The sequence below is a fragment of the Halichoeres trimaculatus genome, unplaced genomic scaffold (assembly GCF_033239565.1).
Source record: "Halichoeres trimaculatus isolate MK-OKI-2021-1 unplaced genomic scaffold, fHalTri1.1 fHalTri1_scaffold_16, whole genome shotgun sequence".
Taxonomy (NCBI): domain Eukaryota; kingdom Metazoa; phylum Chordata; class Actinopteri; order Labriformes; family Labridae; genus Halichoeres; species Halichoeres trimaculatus.
Genome location: NW_027437194.1, coordinates 15773854 through 15799020, shown reverse-complemented (window position 1 = coordinate 15799020; position 25167 = coordinate 15773854). Strand labels below are relative to the sequence as shown.

The 25167-nt window shown below is 40.7% G+C and overlaps 2 protein-coding genes across 5 annotated transcripts in view; one reads left to right on the top strand and one right to left on the bottom strand.

Moving 5' to 3' along the window:
- Positions 1-25167, top strand: part of LOC141805082 (ras-specific guanine nucleotide-releasing factor RalGPS1) — a 75173-nt gene that overhangs the window by 24719 nt on the left and 25287 nt on the right. The window lies entirely within an intron of this gene.
- On the bottom strand, positions 2797-14979 carry LOC141805510 (angiopoietin-related protein 2-like). Its single transcript, XM_074690603.1, has 6 exons — positions 14900-14979; positions 7305-7979; positions 6972-7229; positions 5959-6152; positions 3791-4061; positions 2797-3500 (listed from the first exon to the last, which is right to left on the bottom strand). The coding sequence occupies exons 2-6, from the start codon at positions 7942-7944 to the stop codon at positions 3295-3297; spliced, it is 1569 nt and encodes a 522-aa protein (XP_074546704.1). The 5' UTR covers positions 7945-7979; positions 14900-14979; the 3' UTR covers positions 2797-3294.

The window sequence follows — 25167 nt, the reverse complement described above, 5'->3', positions numbered from 1 at the left end:
ATTGCAACATATAATATTTTGTTCCTCTGCGTGATTCCTGCAAGACAGTGATAGAAAACATGTTCACCAAGGGTTCACACAAATTCTCTCTAACGATACTTTACAATTGTATCAAAACCTCTATGCAAATAAGAGATGATTCAGATCAGTTAGACAAAAAGTTTTTGGAATATTCTTTTTTGAAACTACAGGTGGCGCTGTCTGCTTTGGTCTTCTTTTGTTGTATATCCTCACATTTCTTCAGCCACTACCCCTTGGAGGTGACATGGTGTAAGGAAGGGGAGATTTTAGGTTGAGCATCCACTCTGTCCAGGGTGTGGTAGTGAAGTCAGAAGGTAACACGAATGCCTCCAAAATCACAAAGAGAAGAGATGCTTGGCTTGTGAAAATCAGGTCATATTATATTTGAATAATATGAATGTTTGAAAAAAACATGTTACCTTTATGTTATTCCTTGAGCCTGCGATTCCAATGAGCCTTGCGATTTGATCTCTTTAAAATGTTGCCTGTTCCTCTTCTTGAAATGTCTCTGGGATGTTTCCCACAAACTGTCTGGGATCTCGCTCACAGCTCCAAGATAGACATAGATTGCCCACAGTTCTGTCCCGTTTGTGACTCATTCAACCCAACAAATCCCATCTCGCTGAGTCAGCAGCCTGTCAACTTAACATTGATTGAAAACAACAGGTACACGTTGACTACCGACATCAGGGGTAGAACAGGGTGTTTATCTAAGGGTCAGCTGATACATCAGTACATCAGCATTAAAATGAACTTCTCAGTGACCAGGTTAAGTAGGTGACAACAGTAATGAATGCTCCTCTTTGTGCCAAAACTTTGAGTTTGTTTACCATAAAAAGCAATGAATAAACCAATGCCATGTTGGTGTTCTGAAAATTTCAGAGGTGCTTTTTTATTTGTTTATCAAAATGTTTTTGTTCTGTCAAATATTTAAAAAAATGACTTTCATGAGACATCACCTGTTTCTCTCTGAAAGTTGTGATAAAAATGTTTTGTAAACACACATCTGAGATATATTACCATCATGAGCTAAGTGTATTTTTATGTTCCTAATAATCTGTGACAAGGAAAGTAGCACTGAGAAGTGTAACCTGCTTTTTGAGCCACACGATTTCATGCTTATTAACATATATTCCTGAGTGCTTCTGTCTACAAGTTAAATACAGATTGTTTGGATTTCAGCTTGCTCAGAGAAACTTCCTCACACGTTACCGAAGACTTGAATTGAACACAGTAGATTAAAATCTCAAGACTTCATAAAGCCAGTTGGAAACTTCTAGAGGGTCAGCTGATGGATGCTTTGTTTGTTAACTGGTTTTGACTCTTGGTCTATCCCCAAAGATCAGAGCTAACCATCTAGACATGTTTGTCTTTCTGCTTTGGTTTTTGCATCTGTGATTGGTTGCATTTGCTGTTGTGAGGTCATATTAAATCAAATGAGGTTATATTAGATCATGTGAGATCATAGATCATGTGAAGTGGAATGATACCACCTCTGGCACACATGATAATCTGAATAACCTTGTGAAGTGTGTGCATGAGCTCAGAGAGGAGAGTCAGATGAAGTGATAAACCTCCATACTGACTGTTTTTTTTTTCTAGTCAGGGTGTAGATCGTTCACCAGCTGTCCGGTAATAGTCACGTTATTCTTTGTGATGGTTTTACGACATGACGAGGCACATAAATGATAATGACACATGACTCTGAGCCTTGACTGAATTATTTGTGGGTTTGGCTTTTAACATGCTGCTGTCATACTTGGCTTATGACTGACAGGCTGCGGTTTGTTATGCGACCACTGAAACAGTCAGTTTGATTTTTATTTGTGTGTTTGACAGCCAGGCATATCGCAGCCACACAAGTTTCTCTGCAAAGGTGATCTAGGTCTTTTTTGGAACCATGGTCACAGCAGCAAAAAGTGTTTGGCTTTAACTTTCTTGGATTTCAATAAAAGTCCATAAAACACCTAGAAAAGTGTAACAAAGTCTCTTATTGTTGAAGTCAGCATTCTTAGTTCATACTTTATGTCAGTGTATACATTTTATTTCTCGTTACATGACATTGTAATACTTTGAATTGTAAAGTGTCAATTTTATGTTTTTTTTTAAAAATAAATGTAGTTAATTCACAGTTTTTTATTTTTTAATTCTATTACAGCCTTTTTTCTTTTACTGAAAGTAGTCTAAATATGTAATCCATTTGGCTAAAAGTTTGTGTTTACCTTTTTCTGAAAGAGTTGGTCGTGGTTATATGTGCTTATGCATGATCTGAGGAAGTTCAACATTTGTTTTCAGAGTGATACCTACTCAAAGTTTAGGGTGTCACTCGTGGAATAGCAGCTATCCTGAACTTTGAGCGGCTGTAAATATTATACAGCTTAAAAACTAATGAATCACAATAGTAGATTGTTTTATCTTAAGTATAGAGTACCCCACTCCTCAAACTATGATGGTTAGGCAACTGGTTCTCCTAACCTGCAGCCCTTGCAGGTTGTTCCTGGTCTGCAAGGCTCCAAGGAAGGTACCATCAGGCATCAGAGGCTCAGTGATGTGTGTAGGGAAGGAGGGCCGACACATGTAGTCTGATCCAATAGAGTTGTTACTGTCTGTGTAGTTACAGTCTGTCTATAACAGCATAAATCTCCCCACAGCAGTTTTGAGGGAGTCATGATGACAGTCTGCAGCTGAACTGGATTAATGATTGGAAACCAGCAGGGCTGTACATGGTTTATTGCAATACTTGTAAGATACAGACTATAAAAAATAATCTTAATGAAACAGCATATATATACAGACATAGCACCTGGTTTACACTGTATCTGTGCAATAACACAGTGACTGAAACATTTCAGAAACCAGGACACATTCAGGGGCTTGAGTCAATAACTGAGTTGTACTGTTTGGTTCCTGTTTCAGTGAGATCTTCATGATTTCATACAGAAAATCATCTCTGATATTTCAACTATTAACTATGTCCTAAAAGTCTGCTTTCCTGTATATTGACAAAATAGAGTAAAACAAGATTCTGATGTGTACCATGTTGGTCACTGAGTCTTAACCAGTAAACCTGCAGGATTAAATACGGGACTGATTTATGGATCCTATTGCGTCGCTGCCTGAGATTTATGTTTGAGTCCATGTCATGAATCTACAGTGAAGAGTCAGACAGAACAAAGTTCACTCTGAGGATGAAATGAAGACTGCCTGTTCTGTAGATTGTAAATGTTGACCGCTTTGGTTTCTTGATGGTGAGTCCTTCTGTCCTGAGGTTTCTCAGTGCGACTGAAACGTGTTCCCATTGGGTCGGATCATCATGGTGACTTTCTTCAGAGAGTAAGACCCCCCTCTGAACTCAGCCCAGTAGACCCCATCCTGGTACCGACTCTTGTAATGTCCTCCTCGGTACCACACGCCGTTCAGATTTGAGTGAGCACAGGCGTTATACCACCATCCTCCCTTCTGGTAGTGAGCACAGTTACCTGCAGACACATGACACTGAATCAGGACTTTGAGCTCTCTGCTCTTCTGCCAGTTTAGAAACTAAGGTCAGGAGCCCAAGAAGAGACGGTTAGAAAGCTTTGACATGAAGCGCTCAGCTCTGAGTAGCAGAGATTGGAGATGCTAACAGCTAATCTCCACAATCAGATGCAAAACAAGAGCAAACTGCACACAGCTTGGAGAGGAAAGATTACTGTAAAGGTACTACAAGTGGACTGTTTGTTAAATACACACCAACACAGATACAACCACTTTTTACAATTACTCTCACCAGCATAGACGTCGTGATCTCTGTCCAGTGTGGTGAACTGCTTGCCGTTGTGCCAGGTCAGAGAATCTCCAGCGTTTCCATGGTATCGTCCCACTCGCAGCTTGTAGAAGTCGGACTCAGCCTCGACTCTGAAGCTGGCGTACTCTGCGAATGTCTTTCGGCCGGCCCAATCCTCCAACGTCACCAGCAGCTTGTATGTCCCCTGATTGGTCAGCCAGTAGATGTTCTCCAGTCCCAACCAGTACTCTCCATCGATGTTTCCAAAGCCTTGCTGCAAAAAAAGAGAGATATCAAACCAGTCAGGAAAGTTTCCCTCAGACTGTTCCTACCACTAATTAATTTCGAAGTGCCAAAATGGTTTCTTGTTTTAAATGCTCGAAGGGACACAGTTTCCTCTGGTTTTGGATCCAGTAAAGAGCTTTGAGCAACAAACCGCTGTTTCCAAGCGACTCTGTGGAAGGCTGGTATGAAGTCAGAGCGAGAGGCCAATGGTCACGGCGGCATGGCACAGCCACCAGAGCTCCCTGAATGTCTGAATCCAGCTTCAGTTACATCACACATGGGTTTCATCAGCAGGGGCTCACTCCTCTGCCAGATGAGAGTGTGTAATTGGCTCTAAGTGCTGTGTTAGGTCATGGAGGGGGGTTGGCGAAGGATTGGGTTGGAAGACCTTTGTTGGTTTTGGTTTTGTTTAAAGTTCTGAGAGTTTCTGCAGATTGGGCTGTCCGCACTTCAGACCACAGGACGTCAATCTTTGGCCCCAGACGAGAGAGCACTTTGTGGGAGCTGATGGATCCCAAACAGGGAATGAAGAATGAAAACCCTTTGGCGAGAATTTTACCCTGAGTCTGTGCGTTTACATAACGTCAGGTTCCACCAGTTCTAACCTGGAAACAAACCCTGGTTTTTAAGCTCTGAAAACATGTTGACTTGATCTGAATTGCTCTCAGCTCTCGTGATATGATCTCATGGATTACATTTAGTCGTCTGAGTTTTTCTTCAGATTACATCTTACACAATGAGCTGGATCAGTCAAAGGCTCGTTTTGTTAAGAGTTCAGCTGTTTAAACCTCATTACAGTTTGATTATTTTATCACTGAAAGACCTTTGTTTGCCCACAGCGTCTCATTTTCAAGATAAAGACCTTTTAACTTTATTGACACATTTTATAGCAGCTATTTCTCTTTCTGTAATAGTTTAAAGACAGAATTTACAAAGAAAATTTAAACAAGACTTGATTACAACTGAATATAGTACTACAGACCAAGTAATTTTAGGCAGATTGAGGCTAAAAGTGTAAAAATTTGTTCACTCTTTGATTAATTTTTTGCACCTGCTGACTTTGGGATATCTGTGCCTTTTTTGATTCAACCGTCATCCTCTTTTAACCATCTGTCATGAGTCAGTCAAATCACTTTCTGCACTAAATCTCCAGGTCTAGTCTTGCTTCTCAGCTCTGCCTAAATCTGTCCCAGTATGAACACCATCCACCTCCAGTTCCCTGTCAAGAGGAATCAAATTTGGAAGTAAAACTTTAAAGCTTATGTCTAACTCTTTCTCCTCCCTACAGCTCTCTCTGCTTGTTCACATGTTGTTCATATTACAAGTGGTTTTACTCTTTCTATCAACTCTATGGAAAGCAATTTAGTCTGGTCAACCACTGCTTTGGTGTGGATTGAAATATCCCAATGACTCTCAGATGTGACGGTATGATATTTCTACTTTCACTGACAAGAGGAAAGATTGTACTGATGCTGTTGATCCCTGAAGTTTCCTTCGACTGCTACCACAGAGCTAAACGGTTTGGCCTTAGATGAATTATCTTTCCGACTATTTCATAGATTAAATTCAGGGAAGATACCCAAGTTTTCTTGAAGAAGAAGACTTCTCTTATTTATTTCTTGGAATGTGGCTCATACATTGATGTCTAACGTGCTAAACTCAGACTGTGACCAGCGTTTGGGCTGTAACGTACGTCTACGGGCCTCAAATCTGGATTGTCCTGCAAACAGATCAGATGTACTCTGGTGAATAAGTTGGTGTTGGATGAGGACTGACCTTTGAATTTTTTTTTTCTTTTTAAAAACTGTATTTCGTAGCTGTCTGGAAAAACACATCAAATGTTCCTGTACGTATGGGCCAATTGGTACAAGCCTCCTCATTGTTACCTTGTACGTGTCCCAGTTCCTGAAGAAGTTAACCGACCCATCCTGGCGTCTCTGGATGACAGTCCAGCCTCCGGGGTCATGTCTCTGATCACACCACACCTGCATGAGTTTGTTGCTGTTGTCAGGTTTGAGGAGGAACATGCCACTGGTGGAGTATCTGTTTTCCAGAGCCTCCAGGCAGTCTCTGAACGGACCTGCAAGAACACACACTGCTGAGTGATGATGCTGTGAATGACTGGCCAACATAAAAACCTCCGTACTGTGGTCAGCCTGAATCTAACAAAGTCTTTCAGAAACGCTGCAGCAGGAAAAGAGGCATTTAGAGCAAGTGAAGTCATTGCTGACTGTGCACTTTCAAACATTTTAACCAAAGCTTTCCAGGCTGTGTGATGTAGTTTATGTAACCAGGAGCAAAACTGAGCTGTTAACTTTGACCAGCTCATGGAAACACAGAGACAACTTGTTTGAATGACTTCACTGTGTTCAGCTCTCATCGTTCAGGGAGTACATGTCTGCAGTGATACTGTCCTGGTGTTAAAAAAAGGGTGTGAGGAGTAAACGCTAGAAGACACACACAGCCTGTGTGACTTGCTCTCTGATATAGAAGCCAGTATAGGTATATATGGTGTGAAAAATCTTTAGCATTTGGGTCTTTTTCTGGTCTTCAGAGTTTTTTCTCTGTTTCTCCAGTTTGAACAGCTTTTTTGTTCGTCTTTTTTACTGTGAAGGAGTGAGTTAACAACAGGCCTGCTTATTTACCCACAGTGGCGTCGTCTTTTCCCTTCAGGATGAGCCATGGTTGGAAACATATTGAAGTGGGGAATGACGATAATTGCATTTATAAACTAATTTAACCATTTGAACAAGAAGCAAGTTTCCTAAAGAAAGACAGCAGGCATCTTATGAAACGTGGCTCTACAGCTTTTCCAAATCGATCTGCAAAAATCCTCCTTTTGACATCTGCCCCATGTTTTTGTTCTGAGTTATGGGAGTGATTGTAGTACTTCACTCACCTGAGGGCTCGTTCGTTGAGCTGTACATGGTGCTAGGCATTGTGGGTAACGAAGGCGGTAATGCTTTGGCATTCTGATCGTTCTGGATCTCGTTCGTCAAGGGGTTGTTGGTGTGACGGGGGTATGTGGGAGGGTGGAATGGTCTGTACCCTCCTGGAGACAGAGCTGGCATCTGCAGAGGAGGCTGAGGACGGACGGGACGGCTCCTCTCAGGCACCCCGCTGTATGTTTGCTGTCCCCCGCCGAAAGAGTGTCCCCCTCCATATGCCTGTCCACCCTCGAAGGGTTGTCCTCCACCGTATGTTTGTCCCCCCCTGTACGTCTGTCCTCCACCCCTCTTGCATGTCTCCTCCAGCTGCTGCAGCAGGGCGCTCTGGTTGCTGGCGAGTGCAGACAGGTGCTGGTACTTGAGCTCCAGGTCCCGGTATCGTGTGGCGAGTCTTCCCATCTCGTTGGTTTGGTTCAGGACTCGTGTCTCAAGCTGTGAGGCCTCCAGTGCGTTATCTCGTTTGCGGATGATCTCGTGCAGCAGCTGCATGTAGAGCTGCGTCACTCTGGAGTTCATGTTGCGGCTCTCTTTCCGCAGCAGCTTCACCTCATTCACCAGACCTCCATCCACCTCCACCAGCTGCTGCAGTGTCTCGATCTGCCGCCGCTGCTTCTGCAGCTCGCTGTTCAGCAGCTCCAGCTCCTGCTTGTTGACCCGGTTCTCCAGCAGGGCCTCTGGCTCTTTGGAGTTCACACAGATAGCCCCCGTGTTTTTCTGTTGTGGGACTATGAAGGTGTACGAACACTTCTCTGATAGGGACGCACTGTGGTCCACCACAGCTCGTTTCTGACGGTTTGCTGCGTACATAAAGTCTCTCTCCAGGATGTCATCGCTGGTCCCAATTTCCTGAACGTTCTCCTGTAGAGATGACTCAGGTCCAGATAGAGCCAGGACCAGCAACAAAACCACCACGGGGAGGATCATGGCACAGTCCTGCTGCACCTAAAACAAGAGGATATCTGGGACAGAGAGGTGGAGCATCATCAGTGATATGACAAGAACAGTGGATGTCGAGACTGCTTTGTTTTTTATGCATTTAGAAACTTGCTGTAAGCAGAACAGTGCTCATGGGGAGTTTTCCAGAATATTTCCTGCTGCATTTTCTTGTCAGCTTACTTCCAACTTCTCATGGAAACTTTACCTGAGTGCTTGTTGGAAAAAGTTTGGGGTGAAACTTTTCACCTACTGGCGTTTCCTCTTACAGCTGAATGGGTTGTATCAGGAATTTTCCAGATGTTTAGTTTGTGTATGATAAAAAGTTATTCCTAATGAGTCAGTAAAAACAAATTATTATGTCTGTATAAGCTCTTTTATAAAGTCCTTCTTGGAAAAATGGCAGTGATGGTAATAATATCAATAACAGGAGACCTTATGGTTGAATTTATTAGAACTCCAGAGGTCGACCTGTAAGCGTTACTTTCTTTTTATCATGTGTGAAATTCCAGTTCAGCTTCATTTTTTATGATTTATTAGCAGTCGGAGATAAAACATGAACAGAGAATCCCAGAGTAAACCGTGTCCTCACGGTGACCCAGCTTTAAACAACACAGTAAAACCACGTGTCCTCTTTATTAAACTATGACTAAGACGTCCTCCTCATGCTCTCTGTCTCCTGGAGTGACGACTCAAACGTTGTGTAACATCTCTCGCTGTGTTTGGATGCTGGTCCTCTGGTTGTCTCTGGTTTGGGCTAAAATGTTTCACCCTTCTGGAATGTTCTATAACAGAAAGAGAGGAACCTCCCCTCACAGAGTCTCTGTTATCGCCACGTTACTACATCATAACCACATTGTTCTGCCAACTGTTGCTTCAGTTAGATCGCTACACTCACTGTTAGTGGACCTCACTATTTTCCCATCATGCAGCGGGCTCTGTTGATGATAAGCATGGGGTTTTATGAGGACTGTAAATCATTTATTACGCACACAACAGAATCATGGTGAGCTCAACATTTGGGCAGGGATAGAGTTGTTTTGTCTTTTCAGTTTTCAGATTTGAAGCCTCCCAGTTTCTGCTCTGTCTGTTCATCGTTCTGGGAACTTTTCAGGGCAGTAGGACTTTTTTTTCTTTTTGAGGGGCTTTTTTATGCCATAACGAGTTTGGGGAGGACAGTGGATGAGGAGGAAAAAACAGGGTAAGAGTGGAGAGTGACATAAGGCCACAGACTGGATTCAAACCACCTCCCTAAGAATGAGGGTGATCCACGTCTGACTGAACTAGTGTTAGCTTAAAACAAGGAGCATGCTTACCTCCCATGATCCTCCAGTAAAACCTTTGGATGTAAATGTGGTCACTTTTAGACTGTGATTACGCTACGACCTCTTGATCGGGTTACTCCGTAATACTCATGTTTATCCTGCTGGGCCTGAATCTCTCTGCAGCACTGATTCAATTTGACACACTCTTTAATAGACTCAGGAAGCAGACACACTCACACTCGTTTTTTATGGTGACTGGTTTTCTGCCTTATTTAGTCTTGGTCCATTTTTGACCAGCATGTAGTGAAGCTCAAATTTAATTTTAATTGAAAGTTAACGGCTGAACGATAGTTTGACAAAGGAGGAATACTGTTCGTCCTTTCAACTGGAACATCATATAGTTTTCTTTTTCTGTGTTCAAACGGAATATTCTAACAACTAACAATCATAATGTTGATAATAATTATAGAGGTATGAAAAAATATTGATACGGCAATATATTGGGATACTTTGACCTGTGATGAAATATTGATATGTCAACCATTGATATCAATATTTTTGTGAAAATAAAAATTCATATTTTAAGTGAATTGGAAGTACTATATTTTTTTCCGCACCTTCACCACTGTAGATGGCACTGAAGAGCTACTCCTCTGTTTGTTGCCCATAAACTGTATAATAAATATAATCTCAAAGTATATTCAAATTTGTTATTTCTTAACTTGATGATGTGGGTTTTGATTGCATAAACATAAATGTTTTTAAGCTTCATTTTTACGGTATAGTAGACTGATAAAATAATAATTATAGTCATGTTTAGTGCAATTTTATGACTAACACTGGTTACACCAAGTGACATTTATCAGTTTCACCAACTGACCACATCCTTTACCCAATAATTTTTTTGCAACATGAGTTTGATGTCACAGTAGTTTAAGTGACAACTTGTCACACTTTATGTTTTTAAGTTAAGTGTATGTGTGAAACACTGCACCTGACTGTCTTTACTTTAAACATAATAAAATAGGAAAGCTGTTTTCAATCAAATAGTTAACTGCATACAATATCGCAACATATCACAATATTGTGACACTGTGGTGTGTATCATATCGTGACCCAAGCATCGTAATGCGTTTCATGAGGTTCTTGCCAATTCTCATGCCCAAATAATTGTAGTGCATTTTATTTAGGGACGGAGGGAGCCTTTACTCAAGATCACCTTGCGAATGTAACAACGATACAACCAGACGTTCACTGATCTTCACGCTGCAGGCTCTGTTACCCGGCATAGATCATATAACAGACACACACAGTATCTTAATATCTGACATTTAGCAAAGTGAACTTTTTTGACAGTAAGAAATAAGCAGGAGAAGTTGTGCAAAGTCGCTGAATAAAATGATTGTTGAAGTTTTCGACCACAGTATAGTCAAATCATGCTTATCTAATGTATCCACATAAAGACTGAGTGTGTTTCGTGCAGTCAGGTCTTTGTAGAGCTGCAGTGGTGATAATTAATAGATCTGATGAAGAAGGGTTTGAAGATTTTAAAGTGTATCTCTGAGCTCAGTTTACTGACACGTAGCTGCTGATTTCATGATTTGATCCCTTCGAACTGCAGCTGTGATTGTAGACTTCATGCTGAGTTTATTAGAGAGTATTATGGCTGACTGGATGTGTTTAATAAAGACAAATAAAAGGCTTTAATAGCATACATAAATACACTCCAGTCAAACACAGATTGCTTGTATATCCATGAACACCAGATGTGTTTGGAAGTGGTTAAAATGAAATATATTTGAAATACTCTCTTAAATATAAACAATGCTTCAGTACTTATTTGGCATCAGGCCGTAAAAAAAACCTTGAGCTGATGAAAAGCTCACTGTGCTGCTCTCTATGAGGTGATCAGGCTAAGAGTGTCAGCAGATGATGTTTTTTTGGTCAAACCTGAACGTCAGTTTTTAGACTTTGATGCTGTCAGTGTGTTGGTGTAAATGGTGACCCTGTTAACTGGGGACATTCAGTCCAATGCTTCTCTCATGGTTACCTTCAGTTTTTCATTAATGAAATATCTGATGGGTTTACTGTAAAGTCATAACCTTAAACTAAACAAGCAGCCTGACCTTTTTTGAGTTTCAGAAGCTATTGTTACAATCACACCCGCTGTGACATTCACCTGATTCAGTATTCTCGTTTCAGTCATTTCTGCATATTAAATTTGATGATATTCTTGTCTTACAGCTTGCTGGCTTGTCTAGATGAACAGAGTTAAACACTGCACGTGATTTGATTTAATCAGCAGTAAACATGTCAAAGTTCTTCCTCCTGTGATGTTTAACGTCCTATGAATGGACATTGTTTAATAACTTGACTTTGGAGCTCTCTGCAGTGTTCATCTGCCATTGAACTCTGATCACACCAAGTGTTCATTTCCTGTTTAACTGTTGACAAAAAGAAAACCCACAGCCACAACCCCCCACACCACCCCCCAAAGGAGCTTTAAAGGAAGTCATCACAGCCAACAATCACACATTACTTCATCTAAAAACATCAGATTTCTCTAGCTGACCTCCAGACACAATACTGGTTTATGTCGACTTGTGTGTGTGTTTGCCTGTGTGTCTGTGTGTGACTGTAAAATAGACTTTAAAAAAATGGACGTCATCTTGCTTGGATTGAAGTGAGGTCGCTTCAAAAACTGCTCCCCCAGGTGGCTGGCTGCAGTATAGGTTAAGAAATCTGTCTCCCCAGTCATTCCAGATGGGCTGTGGTCAAACTTTAAAAAATGAATACACTTCGATTCTCTCATCCGATTGTTGTGGTGATTTGAAGATATCATTTGGCTGCCTTGTATGTAAGTTCTCTTTTTTCTGAAAAGTTCCATTTTCATTAGTTACAAGGAGGTTTTACATCACATTTAATGATTGGCTGGCAGCTGCCGTTCTCGTGTATTTTTTTCGGGGATGGTAAAATATGTCTGGGGGAAAACCAAGAAGAGATTAGACTCGCAAAGAAGAAACATAACTATCATTTTTGTCACCCAGCTCCACTCAGATTCTCTCAGAATCCCTCACAGTCTCTACTGCGCAGACTCTGGCTGCACAACTGCTTCAATGGCTGCACCTGTGACGGGGGTATTTTGGCTTCAAAACTGTACAATGGTAAATGGCGGAACTACGCTGTCCACTCTATATACAGTCAATGGTGTGAACACACACACACACACACACACACACACACACAAACACACACACAAACACAGACTGCAGGTCAGTGTGAAGCTGCAGAGTACCACCTGTCAGACTTGAGCTCTGTGAGACACTCAGGTCAGACCTCATAAAAGCAGCTCAGACTTGGATCACCATCTGTCAGACACACGTGAAGAAAGGTTTCTGGCACACACACACGCACACAAACACACACACACACACACACACACACACACACACACACACACACACACACACACACACACACACACACACACACACACACACACACACACACACACACACTCCCTCTCTCTCTTTGTCTCTCTTTACCTGCTGAGGGAAGGCAAACAGCTCCCTGAGGAGACTTGAGATCATTAAGAGAGAACATAAACACAGACTTGAATTAAAGAAGTACGCTTTATCCTCCTCATCTCTGCTCCTCTCTCTGTCTCTGGCCCTACTTGGTCTCAAACACACACACATGCTCAGCAGCAACAGTTGCTCCTGGCTGCGACTCGTCTGCAGCCCAAACATTCGTCTGCATCTGGTGTCAAAGAGGTGAGCGTTCTGTTGAGCTCTTTAACCCGCAGGGGGGAACTCGTCTCTCCTCATTCAGCAGATTCAGTCTGAGAATCGTCTGACTGTTGAGCAGACGCTGAAACGACTGGTTAATTATTGCAGTCTTTGAGTCAACAGCTAATCGACTCAATGTTTGGAAGAAATTCTTAACCCTGGTTATTCAGGGCCTGTGTGGAGCTGACTGTGATTTGCTGTCATTGTGGGAAAAACCCAGGACAGACTTTTCTGAAAATCCCTGCAGCTCTGCATAAACACATCCAGCATCCACTAAACTCACTTTTGAGGAGAATAAAAGCATCCATGTGGAGCTTTTTAACTTTGTCTCGTGCACACACACACAAACAAAGGTTGCACGTGCACACGCATGCTGCCACTTGTGACGCAATTCACGGCTACGCCAACAGTTTCATAATCCTGTGTTCTCGTACAGCTGGAGGGAGAGCAGCAGCAGAAGCAGAGGAAGGAGACAGAGAGTAAATAAAGCAGGATTAATGTGACTGTTTCTGAAGACTGATATGGGTCTCTCACATTAGATACATCATGTTTATCTTCTGCTCTTGAAGAAAACTTCCTGCAGTAGTCCTTCAGTAGCTCTTTGAAAACCACCTCACGGCTTTAGTCAGAGCAGAAAACAGCTGATTTATTCTTCACACACACACATACACACACCGAACTTCAGGTGCTCACTTTTAAGACTGCTTGTTAAATGAGTCTGATATTCATTCAGTGTTGTTGACTCTGGCACTCACACACCAAGCCCCCTGTCACTTTAATGAATTCAGCTTTTACCACACAGAGGTTAAGATCAGGACACTTTCTGTTTAAATCTGACGCAAAGAGCCTGTTTAAAATTATGAAAAAAAGAAAAATATCTATAAAATTCATTTAAAATATTGTGAATTTTTTAAAAAAAAAAAGAGAAATTAAAAAAAATAATCATCAAACTTTTTTTTTACTTCATGATTTTTTATGAAGTTAAACAAAAAAAACAAACACATAAGCTGAGATCACAGATGTGTGTTTTCCTTCAATCTAATTTTAACCTCTCTGATTAGAGAATTCACAGGCCCTTTTTCCACCAAGATATTTTAAAAATATATTAAGTTATTTTAAAAAATTGTGAAAAAAAATAGTAAAAAAAAAATTAAATAAAAAAATAATCATCAAACTTTTTCTTCATAAAAAATTATGAAGTATACACATAAGCTGAGGTCACAGATGCATGTTTTCCTTCAATCTGATTATAATCTCTCAGATTAGAGAACCCAATGGCTCTTTTTCCATGGACTCTACATGAGATGATCAGATTAAGATGTGCATCAAGTAATAAATCTGAATGAAACCATTTGTATGCAATCAGTTGTTTCGCTGCTGTAATGTGTTATTAACTGCATAAGGATGTGTTCCACTTGTTCCTGTCCCTTCACATTTCTACACTCCTCCTCTCTCCTCAGCCTTCTTACTCAATCTAACCAGAGTTTAAAAAAACACCCTATTTATATTCTGTGGTGTTTTGAAATGTTGAAACCACTGCAGATGTGTAAAGAGGTGAAACAGTCAACGTTTTAATTGCACTGTGAGCATCATCATTCCCAACAGGAGCAGTGCTCTTTACTGCATTAACCAGGGGAGTAGTTGAAAAGTGAAGAGCTTTAAAGAGGAGCATCAATTCAGATAAGAGGTGTAATAGCTTTTCATTTTAACTATGTGTGCTTCAAGAAAATTCTCCTTTCATAAGATTTGAATCAGAATCATCCTGAGTCATCATTTGCAGACTTTTAGAGTTGGTAAGGATTCTTTAACTTCCCTGAGAGGGAAGCATAAAAACACTGTCTCTATGATGCTGCTGAGCATGTGTGTAAAGTAATGTGAGATAATCTGACTCACCACGTGTCTGTGTTTTAGTCTCCTTCCTCTCTGCAACGCTGACTCCAAGTTACCACTCAGAGTCCGTCCACATGTCCTCTGTGTGTCACTGAGTCTTCATCTTATGTCCTTGGATTAAAACAGGAAACCAGAGAGAAGACTGTCCTGGCTGCAGCTTTTTTTTCTGACAGTCCCTCAGAGTCCGAGCAACAGCAGCGAGCAGGTAGAGATGTTATTCATTCACCTTCTGCAGGAGTTTCCACCTGACGTTTCTTTGACTGAGAGCTCAGACTGGCTCAGTGCTTTCTCCTCCCTCTGCCTGCCATCACTAAGAGACTCTGATTGTTGCTCTAATGAAGCTGTGAGCTCAGAGACGCCCTGTCCCCTCCCCTCGATAACAGACTGTCAGAATCATCCCCCCACAGTCCTCCCCCCCGTTTTCCAGCCGGCCCAGCACTCCCATTGAGGAGGAGACTGGGAGGACTGGGAGGGCTGTGCAGCAGCTGCGGAGAGCTCACAGGTCCGAGCATGTGGATCCTGAAGTCCTCTAACAGAGGGAGGATACTGGAAACAAGATGTTTGCCTCATGTTTAAATGTTGTAAACGGGGGTTTCATCTTCTGTTTCTGGTTTTCCTGGAGGGTGTTCCACTGAGATTAAATAAAAACCATAAGAGTTTATATTCCCAACTTTATTCAGAACCATAATTCTGGACTCATATGAAAGCAGAAGGTTGTAGATCCCCGCTGTAGGATTTTGAATCTGCTCCTTCCCGCCCTCGACATCATCTGTAAACATGAGATTTAATCTGTGAGAACATGCAGGGACTGAGGAGCTGGTTCCAGTTTGTTGTGTTGTCATAGTAATTACACCTTACATAACACTGTGAACAAATAGGCAGTGACTCACCCTATTTGTTTTTAATCACAAACTGGTGATGGATGATAAGCGGTCATCCATGGAATTAAAAGAAACTGCAGTTTGTAGAAAGGTCAGATGGGAGAAGACGAGGTTTCCTCAGAGACGTTTGGAGAACTCTACTATCTTGTTTCGGTATCAGAAGTACCCACATACAGCGCTGATGAAAGAGCACAGATAGCTTTGAACAAATAAACTCTGGTAGGCTAGAAGTGGTGCTTTACTTTTTCTTTCCTGCAGTAAAATTTTGGACGTGGCCTTTGAATATAAAAGTAAAAGATGTCCCTCTGAAGGACGTTTCCTGCAGCTGTTTCTGCAGAGCTGATCTCTATTAACATAAAAGAGTGGGATCTGTACTCTGAGGTCTGGACTTCAGCCTGGGGACTGTTCTGATATCTGTATGCAAGAGCAGCTAACAAGCTGTTCCAGTTTAAGTATTTATGCTCAGAAATAGACCTGCCCAATGCTGTGTCACTAAAGACAACCAGTGTTTAGATTTCCTGACTTCGGGGGATGCATTAGAAACCAGGGATCCCTCCTCCATTCAACAAGCGTGAAATAAATTCCTTATCCTCCTGAGGACAGACCTTAGCAAGCTTGATTTTTTACTAAGCTATATCATCATGTTGTTCAGCAAACGTTAAGACTCGTTAAGTATAAGATTATCTTAAGAAATCACAAGAGAATTAGTTTCTTTTCATACCGATGATTGAAGTATAAGTCACGGTGAAGCCTGCTTAACTTAGACTAAAAAATAGGGATGAGGGGGCTGGATTTATTTTCTCTTTGATTCAAACATAAGATGACTTCTCATCTGAGAATTAGACTGTAAAAACTGCAGCATGAAAGAAAAGATTTTTTGTTATTTGCTGTTATTTACTGGATACAGTGGGAAAATCAAAACATCGGCCACTCAGAGGGATATACTGTTGTCTAATGAACAAAGAATAGATGTCATGTTTTTCTTACTTTCCACTCAGCTGGTCTACCCCAGGTTTTTGTATTATTAATAAAGAACATAGAAAACCACAAAAAATATCATGCAGAGTCAACATCCTGTTTCACAGACACAACAGAGGAGTTTCAAGACTCTGGTCCACAGCCGTTTTGTGGGCAGTTTGAACTCTTAAAGAAAACACTTTAATTGTGGTTTAAGTGTCTCTGAAAGCTGAGAGCTCTCAGAGACGCAACAGAGCGTGAAACCAGGACCAGGACTCTTCTTCATTTCTTTGTTTTGTAGCTTCCTGTATCTGTGTTCTCTGCTCTTCTTTAATGTTCACTGTACGTCACGCTATCCTGAGTGTGCTCCTCTCTGTGATCTGTAAGAGAGGACATGTCTCAGCCTGTGAGCTCTCCACAGCTTCACTCAGCTCTGATGGACAAAGATAATCACCTGCAGGATAGAGACAAGAGGAAACAAGACATCCGGGACAGAACGGTCCTGATTCAAAGCAGCCTATATATGATGGGAACTAATATCTATTATCTACTAAACCAACTAAGTCCTCATCTTACCCCTGCGTTCTAAAAGTTTTTGTGTAGATGCACATCTGCAGGGTTTGGGTGAAAAGGTTTCCAACAAGACTGAACATATGAAGGAAGTTTTCTTCTGTTCATGTCCCTTTGTACATGATGAGTGGAGAAACCAGAGAATACTGGCGGTAAAAGAGACACGAGATAGTTAGATAATGTAGTCATTAAAATCAAGTATAAAACCATAATTCTTGGATCCTGCTTTTCTTTGCTTCTTTGCTTTTCTTTTTCTTTGTCTTCCTCTTATTCTTCTTCCTATTAATCTTTATCTTTGTCTTCTTCATCTTCTTTGTCTCCTTTGACATCTTCTTCTTTGTCTCCTTTGACATCTTCTTCTTTGTATTCTTTGTATTCTTCGTATTCTTCGTATTCTTCGTATTCTTCGTATTCTTCGTATTCTTCGTATTCTTCCTATTTATTGTATTCTTCTTATTTGTCTTCTTCCTCTTCTTTGTCTTCTTCATCTCCCTTGTCTCCCTTTTCTTCTTTTTCTTCTTCTGCTTCTTCTTCATTGCATTTTTCCTCTTCTTCTTCTTCTTCTTCGTATTCGTCATATTCTTCTTCTTCTTCGTATTCGTCATATTCTTCTTCTTCTTCTTCATATTCTTCTTCTTCTTCTTCTTCTTCTTCGTATTCTTCTTCTTCATATTCTTCTTCGTATTCTTCTTTGTCTTCTTCTTCATCGTATTCTCCTTCGTCTTCATTGTTTTCTTCTTCTTCTTCTTCTTCTGCTTTATTGTATTCTTCTTCGTCTTCATCTTCTTCTTCTTCTTTTTCTTCATTGTTTTCTTCTTCTTCTTCTTCTTCTTCTTCTTCTTAGTTTTCTTCTCCATCTTCTATATATTCTTTTTATGCCTCTTTTTTAATTATAATTACAAAGGTTTGTGACTTTCCTACAATGAGATTTGTTTCTGTTTTAGAGCCTCTGTGTAAAATTGCTTTAACTTTGCTTTATTTTTGTAAAAATGTGTTCTTTGAATTGAATTATTGCTGATTGCGAGTAGTATTTTATCCAAAATTGCCCAAAGGAGGAGAGAACCTGAAATTTACCTGAAGTAAATTTCAGCGAATAATCCGCTGCATCGTGTCAGCGCCCTCTATGGGCTGAATACCAGATATTACAGTTTTATTCACTGCTGGTTTCTCTTTTTACTTCTTCAGACCAGGATGAGGACACATAACTGGTCTGTTTGGCAACATGCATCAGTTTCCTTCTAAAACTTAGTCAACAAACTGCAGCTGTCCTTCAGAAATCTCCATAAAAACTGTTGTACTGGACTTTTCTAGAGTGCTGCTGGGAAATGAAGATACTTCAAATGAAGGGGACATGCTGTGATCTCCTCAGGTCTTTACAGACTCAGTGAACCAGTGAACAGTATTTGTGTATGTGACTGACAGAAAGGTCCAAACCCAGGAGCTCCTCTCCTCTGACATCAGGAATTTCACAATCCAGCCTGAAGACAATCGGCTGTGGTTTGTTCTCTGCAAACTGTGTGGTAAGGTAGTGCTTCTTGAACTCTGTATTTTAGAGTTGGAGGATGGTGTTGTTGAAGCTGCTGAGACTGCAGTGAACTCCTGCTGACTGCTTCTCCTGGATGACTCTCTGATGTGATGTAATGAAGCCTGTTAGCTGAGCGGCAGTGATAAATGGAGACAGGAAGCACAGCTGAGATGCCTTGTGCATCCATCAGCATGACATCATCGGCAAATATTTGTTATCATGTTGGTTTGTGCAGATGTGATACTGAGTCTGGAGCTGCCAGCACAGCTGATATCACGGAGGGTCAGCTCGTCTCAGAGGGGTTTGGGTGGAACAGGCAGAGGAATGTAACAGAGGAGAGTTTCACGCAGGGACTCAGGAGGGGACGTCAGAGGAGCTGAAGAAATATGAAGTCTTATTCTGGACGTGAGTTAGACTTGGTGTATTTTCCACCAACTGCAACATATCTGAACATCTGGAGCTCAGATAAACATTGTTTTCTTTCCCCCTTTTCAGATTTTAATTTTCTGAAATGTGTTGAACAGCCGTTTATCAGTCAGCCTGTATCAGGCTTTAGTTAGCTACAGCTAAAAGTGAGCTGTAAAATCCTCCCATCACAGCCTGAGGTGCTACTCAACATTTCCACTGACTGCTCTCCTCCTCAGCCTCCTCACTTTACCTTTTACAGTCCTTCATGTTGGCACTGATGCACACGTTGGTGTGTGGTCTTTAAATAAAGCTCCCCTTCCTCATTGTTGGGTGTAAAAAATCTTTCCAGTTAGCTGAATAAAAATAGCCTCAGACTTTATGTGTCTGTCATTATTATTTACAGAGATAATCGTCTGTAACAGGAACAGAACCTCAGGCACAGGTATGAGAACAACATGTTTGGTAGTCAGTACATGTAGTGCCCTGCAAACAGACTGAGAATGACTGTCGCTGCGTATAAAAGTCAGATTACTTAAATTCAACCCAAGAGTTTCACCAAATTAACTATTCAAACACAAAAGTGTTGAACTAAGATAAGAGGAGAGCAACTGAATTCTTTCAGGCCTGCACCCACAACAAGTGCACACCCTCATACTGTATCAGCTGATTGTTAAGTTTATAATGCTGCAGAGCAAGACTGAGCACCACACAGACATCATTTTTCTGTAGAGCGTTGGCACTGGCATAAAGTTCAGGGTCTCTGTTGCATATTTGTGTGCAAAGCTTTACTCACCCAGGGTTTCATTTGAACTGAATTTCAACTCAGTGTAAGAGCGAATAGATGTCACCTATGTCACCTATAGGAGTGTTGTGAAGGTATAGTGACAGCAGTATCAGGAAGTGTCTGAAATCATCTGTAAAACAGGACTTTTCATTTGGAAATAAACAGGTGAAAAAGGAAACAAGTCTAAATGATTTCTTTTGTTTGTTTTTATGAGGTGAATCCTTCAGATCGGTTCAAGAAGTTCCCAAGTGGGGCACAGATGGAATAGCGGTCTAGGTCTCACCCAATGTGCCCTATGCCCTCAAGCGGGTACCCCTGGTTCAAATCCAGCCTGTGACTTGTTTCCCACCTTTTTCCTACTCTACTGCCCTATCCTCTCCCATTAACCCTCTTTTTTTATTTGACATTTTTGTGTAACAGCTGACTTCTTAATGCTGTGACAGGTTTACATCAAGCTGACGCTGGTACGATCTTGGTTGTGACTCTTTCGTTCTTGCCTTGGTTTGATCTGTTTTGACTAAAGCAATACTTGAAGCTCTTTGAAGCTCCTTTTGGTCTGCACCCTAACCAGAGCAGCAGATGTAGCGCTGCAGCAGTGACCTTTGACCCTGAGGAGAACATAAAATTATCCAACATCTCAACAGAGACTAACACTGGTGGTTCATCCCCACAGACTGAGGTTTGTCTATTTCGGACCAGCTGAACTAAAATAATAAGGCTTCAGTTTAAAAAAACTGACACACACACACACACTCACACACACACACTCTAACAGAACTAACAGACGTGTAGAGACGGAGGTCTGTGTCTGCCTGCAGTGACAGTAAACTTTGTGAGTGTTTCAGTCCCAGGCTCTCGGGGATCTGCCTCTCAGTGTGGCTGCAACAGGCCAAGCTACCCTGACCTCTGACCCCTGCTCTCTGACCCCTCTCTGACCCCTGTGATATCTGACCTCCTGTGGGGCATGTCTCCCCTCTTTACGCTGTTAACACACCAGAGCATATCCACAGACTGACAAATCTATGATGTGTGTGCTATCTGCTGCTGTGTTTGTTTGTGTACAGGAAAGTTGTTGTTGCTTTTTATTATCTACAATAAACAAGTCTGTGAAACACTAGACTAGGGTGTTGAGGTGTCTACAGAGCAATAACAGGGATTCAGTTGACTACCAAAGGATTTTTTGTTTTTTGAGACAGAGGGGGACTTCAGAATCAAGATGACTCAACTATTGCAGCATTTTTCAGCCCATTTTTTTCATTAATGTTACTAAGTAAAAGGTCATCAGCAGTCAACCCCAGGTAGTAGGAAAAGAAACCCTGATGTATATTTTTATTTTTTCTTTCTTTCTCTGTTAATATTGATGTAGAACAAGTTCAAATTAGTCCGCATTTAGTCATGAGTTGCATTTTTTTAGTTGAGTTAACCAGCTTGAAATGAAAGCCTTGTTTAAATGTGGACACTTTGCTCAATCATAGAAGAAAAAGCTCTGAAAACGGAAAATGTGACTGTTCACAATGAAATGTCTCCATAGTTACAAGTTTCAGCAGGTCAACCCCAGAGTACGAGTCTGTGAACCGGAAAGGTCTCTGACCTAAACTACAAAATAAAAGCCCTTTATGAGTCAAGCCTTTAGACAGAGGTCACTGGTCTTTGACTCCTGGAGATCCAGTCTGACGTTACTTATCTGAAACTATTTAAAGCTGCTGTAAAGAGTTTTATCTGCTTATAAAACAGACTGAGGTTAATACTGATGCCTCTGGGACCCACAAAGCAAATCAGACCATCAGAAAGAAGACTGAATATTTATTTGTTGTTAAATTGAATGCAGGGGAGATTTCAGACAAGCTGATTAAAAGCTGCTGTAACAGCACACACACAGGACAAAGAATCCCAAGGATTGTTTCTTTTGACTGTCTTTTTGCATCATTCAAGAAGCAAAATAGTACGATTACAGCTACAGGATGAAGATATGTGAATATGTGGAATATTGGTCAGATTTTAGATTGAGTTTTGCACCTGCCTCTTGAGAAAGTGGTTTTTAAGGACACAAAGCTCCTGTGATGCATGAGTGAGATCATCCAATTGTAGCATTTCTACCATCAAAGGTCTTTAAAACAATGACCACTCTTATTCTTCCAGCTAGTGCATTTCACACGGCTTCTCAGTAAATACAAAAACGGGTGCATTACTAGTTTGTCTGTTCTGTGTTACCATAGAGGCAAATTGGTGCAAGATGGCAGCCTTACAGAAAGGAATACGGTATGTCCCTATCATAGACTGTAAAAAAGTGGACTTCATCTTGCTCCCCCTGGTGGCTGCCTGCAGTGTAGGTCAAAAAATCCATGTCTCCAGTCATTCCAGATGGGCTGTGGTCAAACTTGGAAAAATTAATACACATGGTAGAAATGTTTCTCACATCAGATTGTTGTGGTGATTTGAAGATATCATTTGGCTGCCTTGTATTCAAGTTCTCTTTTTTTCTGAAAATTTTCATCTTCATCAGTTATAAGAGGTTAAAATCAAGGCTTTACGACACGTTTAACAATGAACTCCCCAACACCAATTTAAACATACTTGGACATATGTCCCAATTCTACAGTCTGCTTTGATAAATGTGGCTAAAATAAAATACACTGCAACTTTAGTGACCTTTAAAAATGCAGATACTTCTGTGTTTATAAAACTCTTATTACAGCACCACTCCTCCCTGCAGATATCTTCAGTATACCAATCTTTCAACAGCACAGTACAACCAGGAGATATGGTTCTGAAATGCACACTAAACATTCACATTAATTTAAATGTTTGTGTGATGATGAGATTAAAGGGAATTAATTAGAGTCTGTAAATGAATAAACAGGTTATGATTGCATCAGCAGATTTTAAGAGGTCTGACTCTAAATCTCTCTCTGTGAAAAAACTGATGACATTAATAGATACATCTGTTTCACTCAGTATGCCAACATTTCCTGCTCTGCACAGGTGCATTGTGGGTGTTTTTTATTGGAGCCCTGTAAGTTTTATGAATGCACATTCTTCAGCACATCCACCTGTGCCCTCTGGACTTTTCCAAAGAGCTATAAAACGCTGCGTATGCTCCTTTTTCCATTTCCTACCTCAGACACGAGGCAGTTTCCAGCTCAGAGCCATGGAACAGAGTCTGGATTCTGGTCTGGATCTTTCTGCTGTGTGCTAACGTCCGCGCTAACCTCTGTCTGTAGCTCAAAGGAAAAATCTAAAAGTTCGATAATCATGCAGGTTTGGAAACTTAAGCAGAGGAATGTTCCCCAACCAGAGCAGATTCAGTCTTTTTGTTCATTCATTCCTATTGAGATTTAGCATTTGAAACATGTTGAACGTAGAGATACAATCCTTAGCAAGATGCATGAAGAGTGTTGTTTTTTTCTTCACTGTTCAACCTCCTGTTTAACACTCAGTTTAATCCCTCAGATTACAGCAGACCCATATGAACTGTAAAACAAACAACATGCATGTTAAATGTTTCCATCGGCCTGGGAGAGCAGCGTGATGAACCATCCTCTGACACATTTAAACAGCCAAAGCTTCACGTCTCTGAGGAGGTTGATGGTGTAACTGTTCTTACGTGATCTGGAAGTGTTAGACTTTGCTTTCTGTGCAGGACATGTGTTTCTGCTCTGCATTGACCAGACTGAACCAATACAGTGAGAGTGGGTTCCCACAGAACGAGACGATGTGGGAGTCAACTGTGTTTATGAGCATCAGAAGGAGCAGAGACTTAGTGTAAAACCTTTGTTATAAGATTTCATTCATTATCCAGGAAAACACAGAATCTGTCAAACCAGATTATAATCTGTGATTTACTAATACAGGACTTTATCTGGATAAACTTTTTTTTTTTTGTCTGAAACCAAAGAGTTCACATTAGGGAATAAGCATGGCTGGGAATAAATCATTTTAACTAATTTACCATACCATATCATACAATACCAGCTTTTTTTATAGAGCACTTTTAAAAACAACCACAGCTGTAGACAAAGAGCTGTACAGGTAGATCAAAATATAATGATAAAAACAGATAAGTAAAAACAGACAAATAAAAGAAAAACATTGTAAAAACAATAAAAGCAAATAAAAAGCAAGTAAAAGGAAATAAAAGAAAATAAAAGAGAATAAGACCAGGCAAAGAAACTAAGTCTCGCTGGAGTTAAAAGCCAATTTACTTAAACACATTGACATTGTAGAACAAAATTTTCAAAATTAATCTACTGTTTTGTCTAATTTCTAGTAAAATGTCCTGCTAGACTTAACACATTCATCTGACAAATCCTAAAAAAAAAAAATTTTGAAATATCGGTATTTGTAATAAGTAAAACAAAATAATTGAATAAGAAATATTGATGTCTAATTTAATAAATATGAGAAGCATTTTGTTTGCTTAAACCGTTGGCAGAGTTTTTATGCATTTCAAAGTAATGCTGCTTTAATTTCGCCAGGTAAGATCTTGAAATTTGATATTTTAGCTAAATTGAAGTCATTTTTTTTGCGAGAAAAAAGTCAAAAACACTTTCTCAGTTTGACTTTTTGCAGTGTATTCAATAAATCTTGCACTCTGACGTCAGTTTGGCCTGAAACCACGACTTTGAAGGAATCTGCATCAGTTCACTCTCTCCTGAATGATGCTCTGTTGGCCTTTGTGATGTGGTGACCTCAGCCTCATTAGCTGCTCCTGCATGCTTAGCTCGTAGGTGGCATCGAGTGTGTTACTGGCTCTCATGGTGGTACAGTGAGGCTTTGATTGATCATTTGTGAAAATGTGACGATTTCAATCTCAATCTGTTCCCAAAGTGTGGCGCTTTATAATACCCAGGATCAAATGATAAATTTAGCCAAAGAAAGTGAATCATTTTCCTTATGTCATGTTGGTTAAATGAGTGGTTTGATATCAAACAGTTAGACGCCTGAGACTGAGCTCAGTCCAAGACCGTTTACTGAACGTGATGATGCAGTTTGTGTGTGTGTGTGTGATTCTGGCTGATGAGTGTCTTTATTTACTGCATCTGTTTGTGATTTATATACTTCTACAGCAGTGGGCTCTCCTGACCACCACATGTAGCTTTAATCCATGTTATGTAACAGCAGCGTTTATCAGAGCGGTTGTTAACTT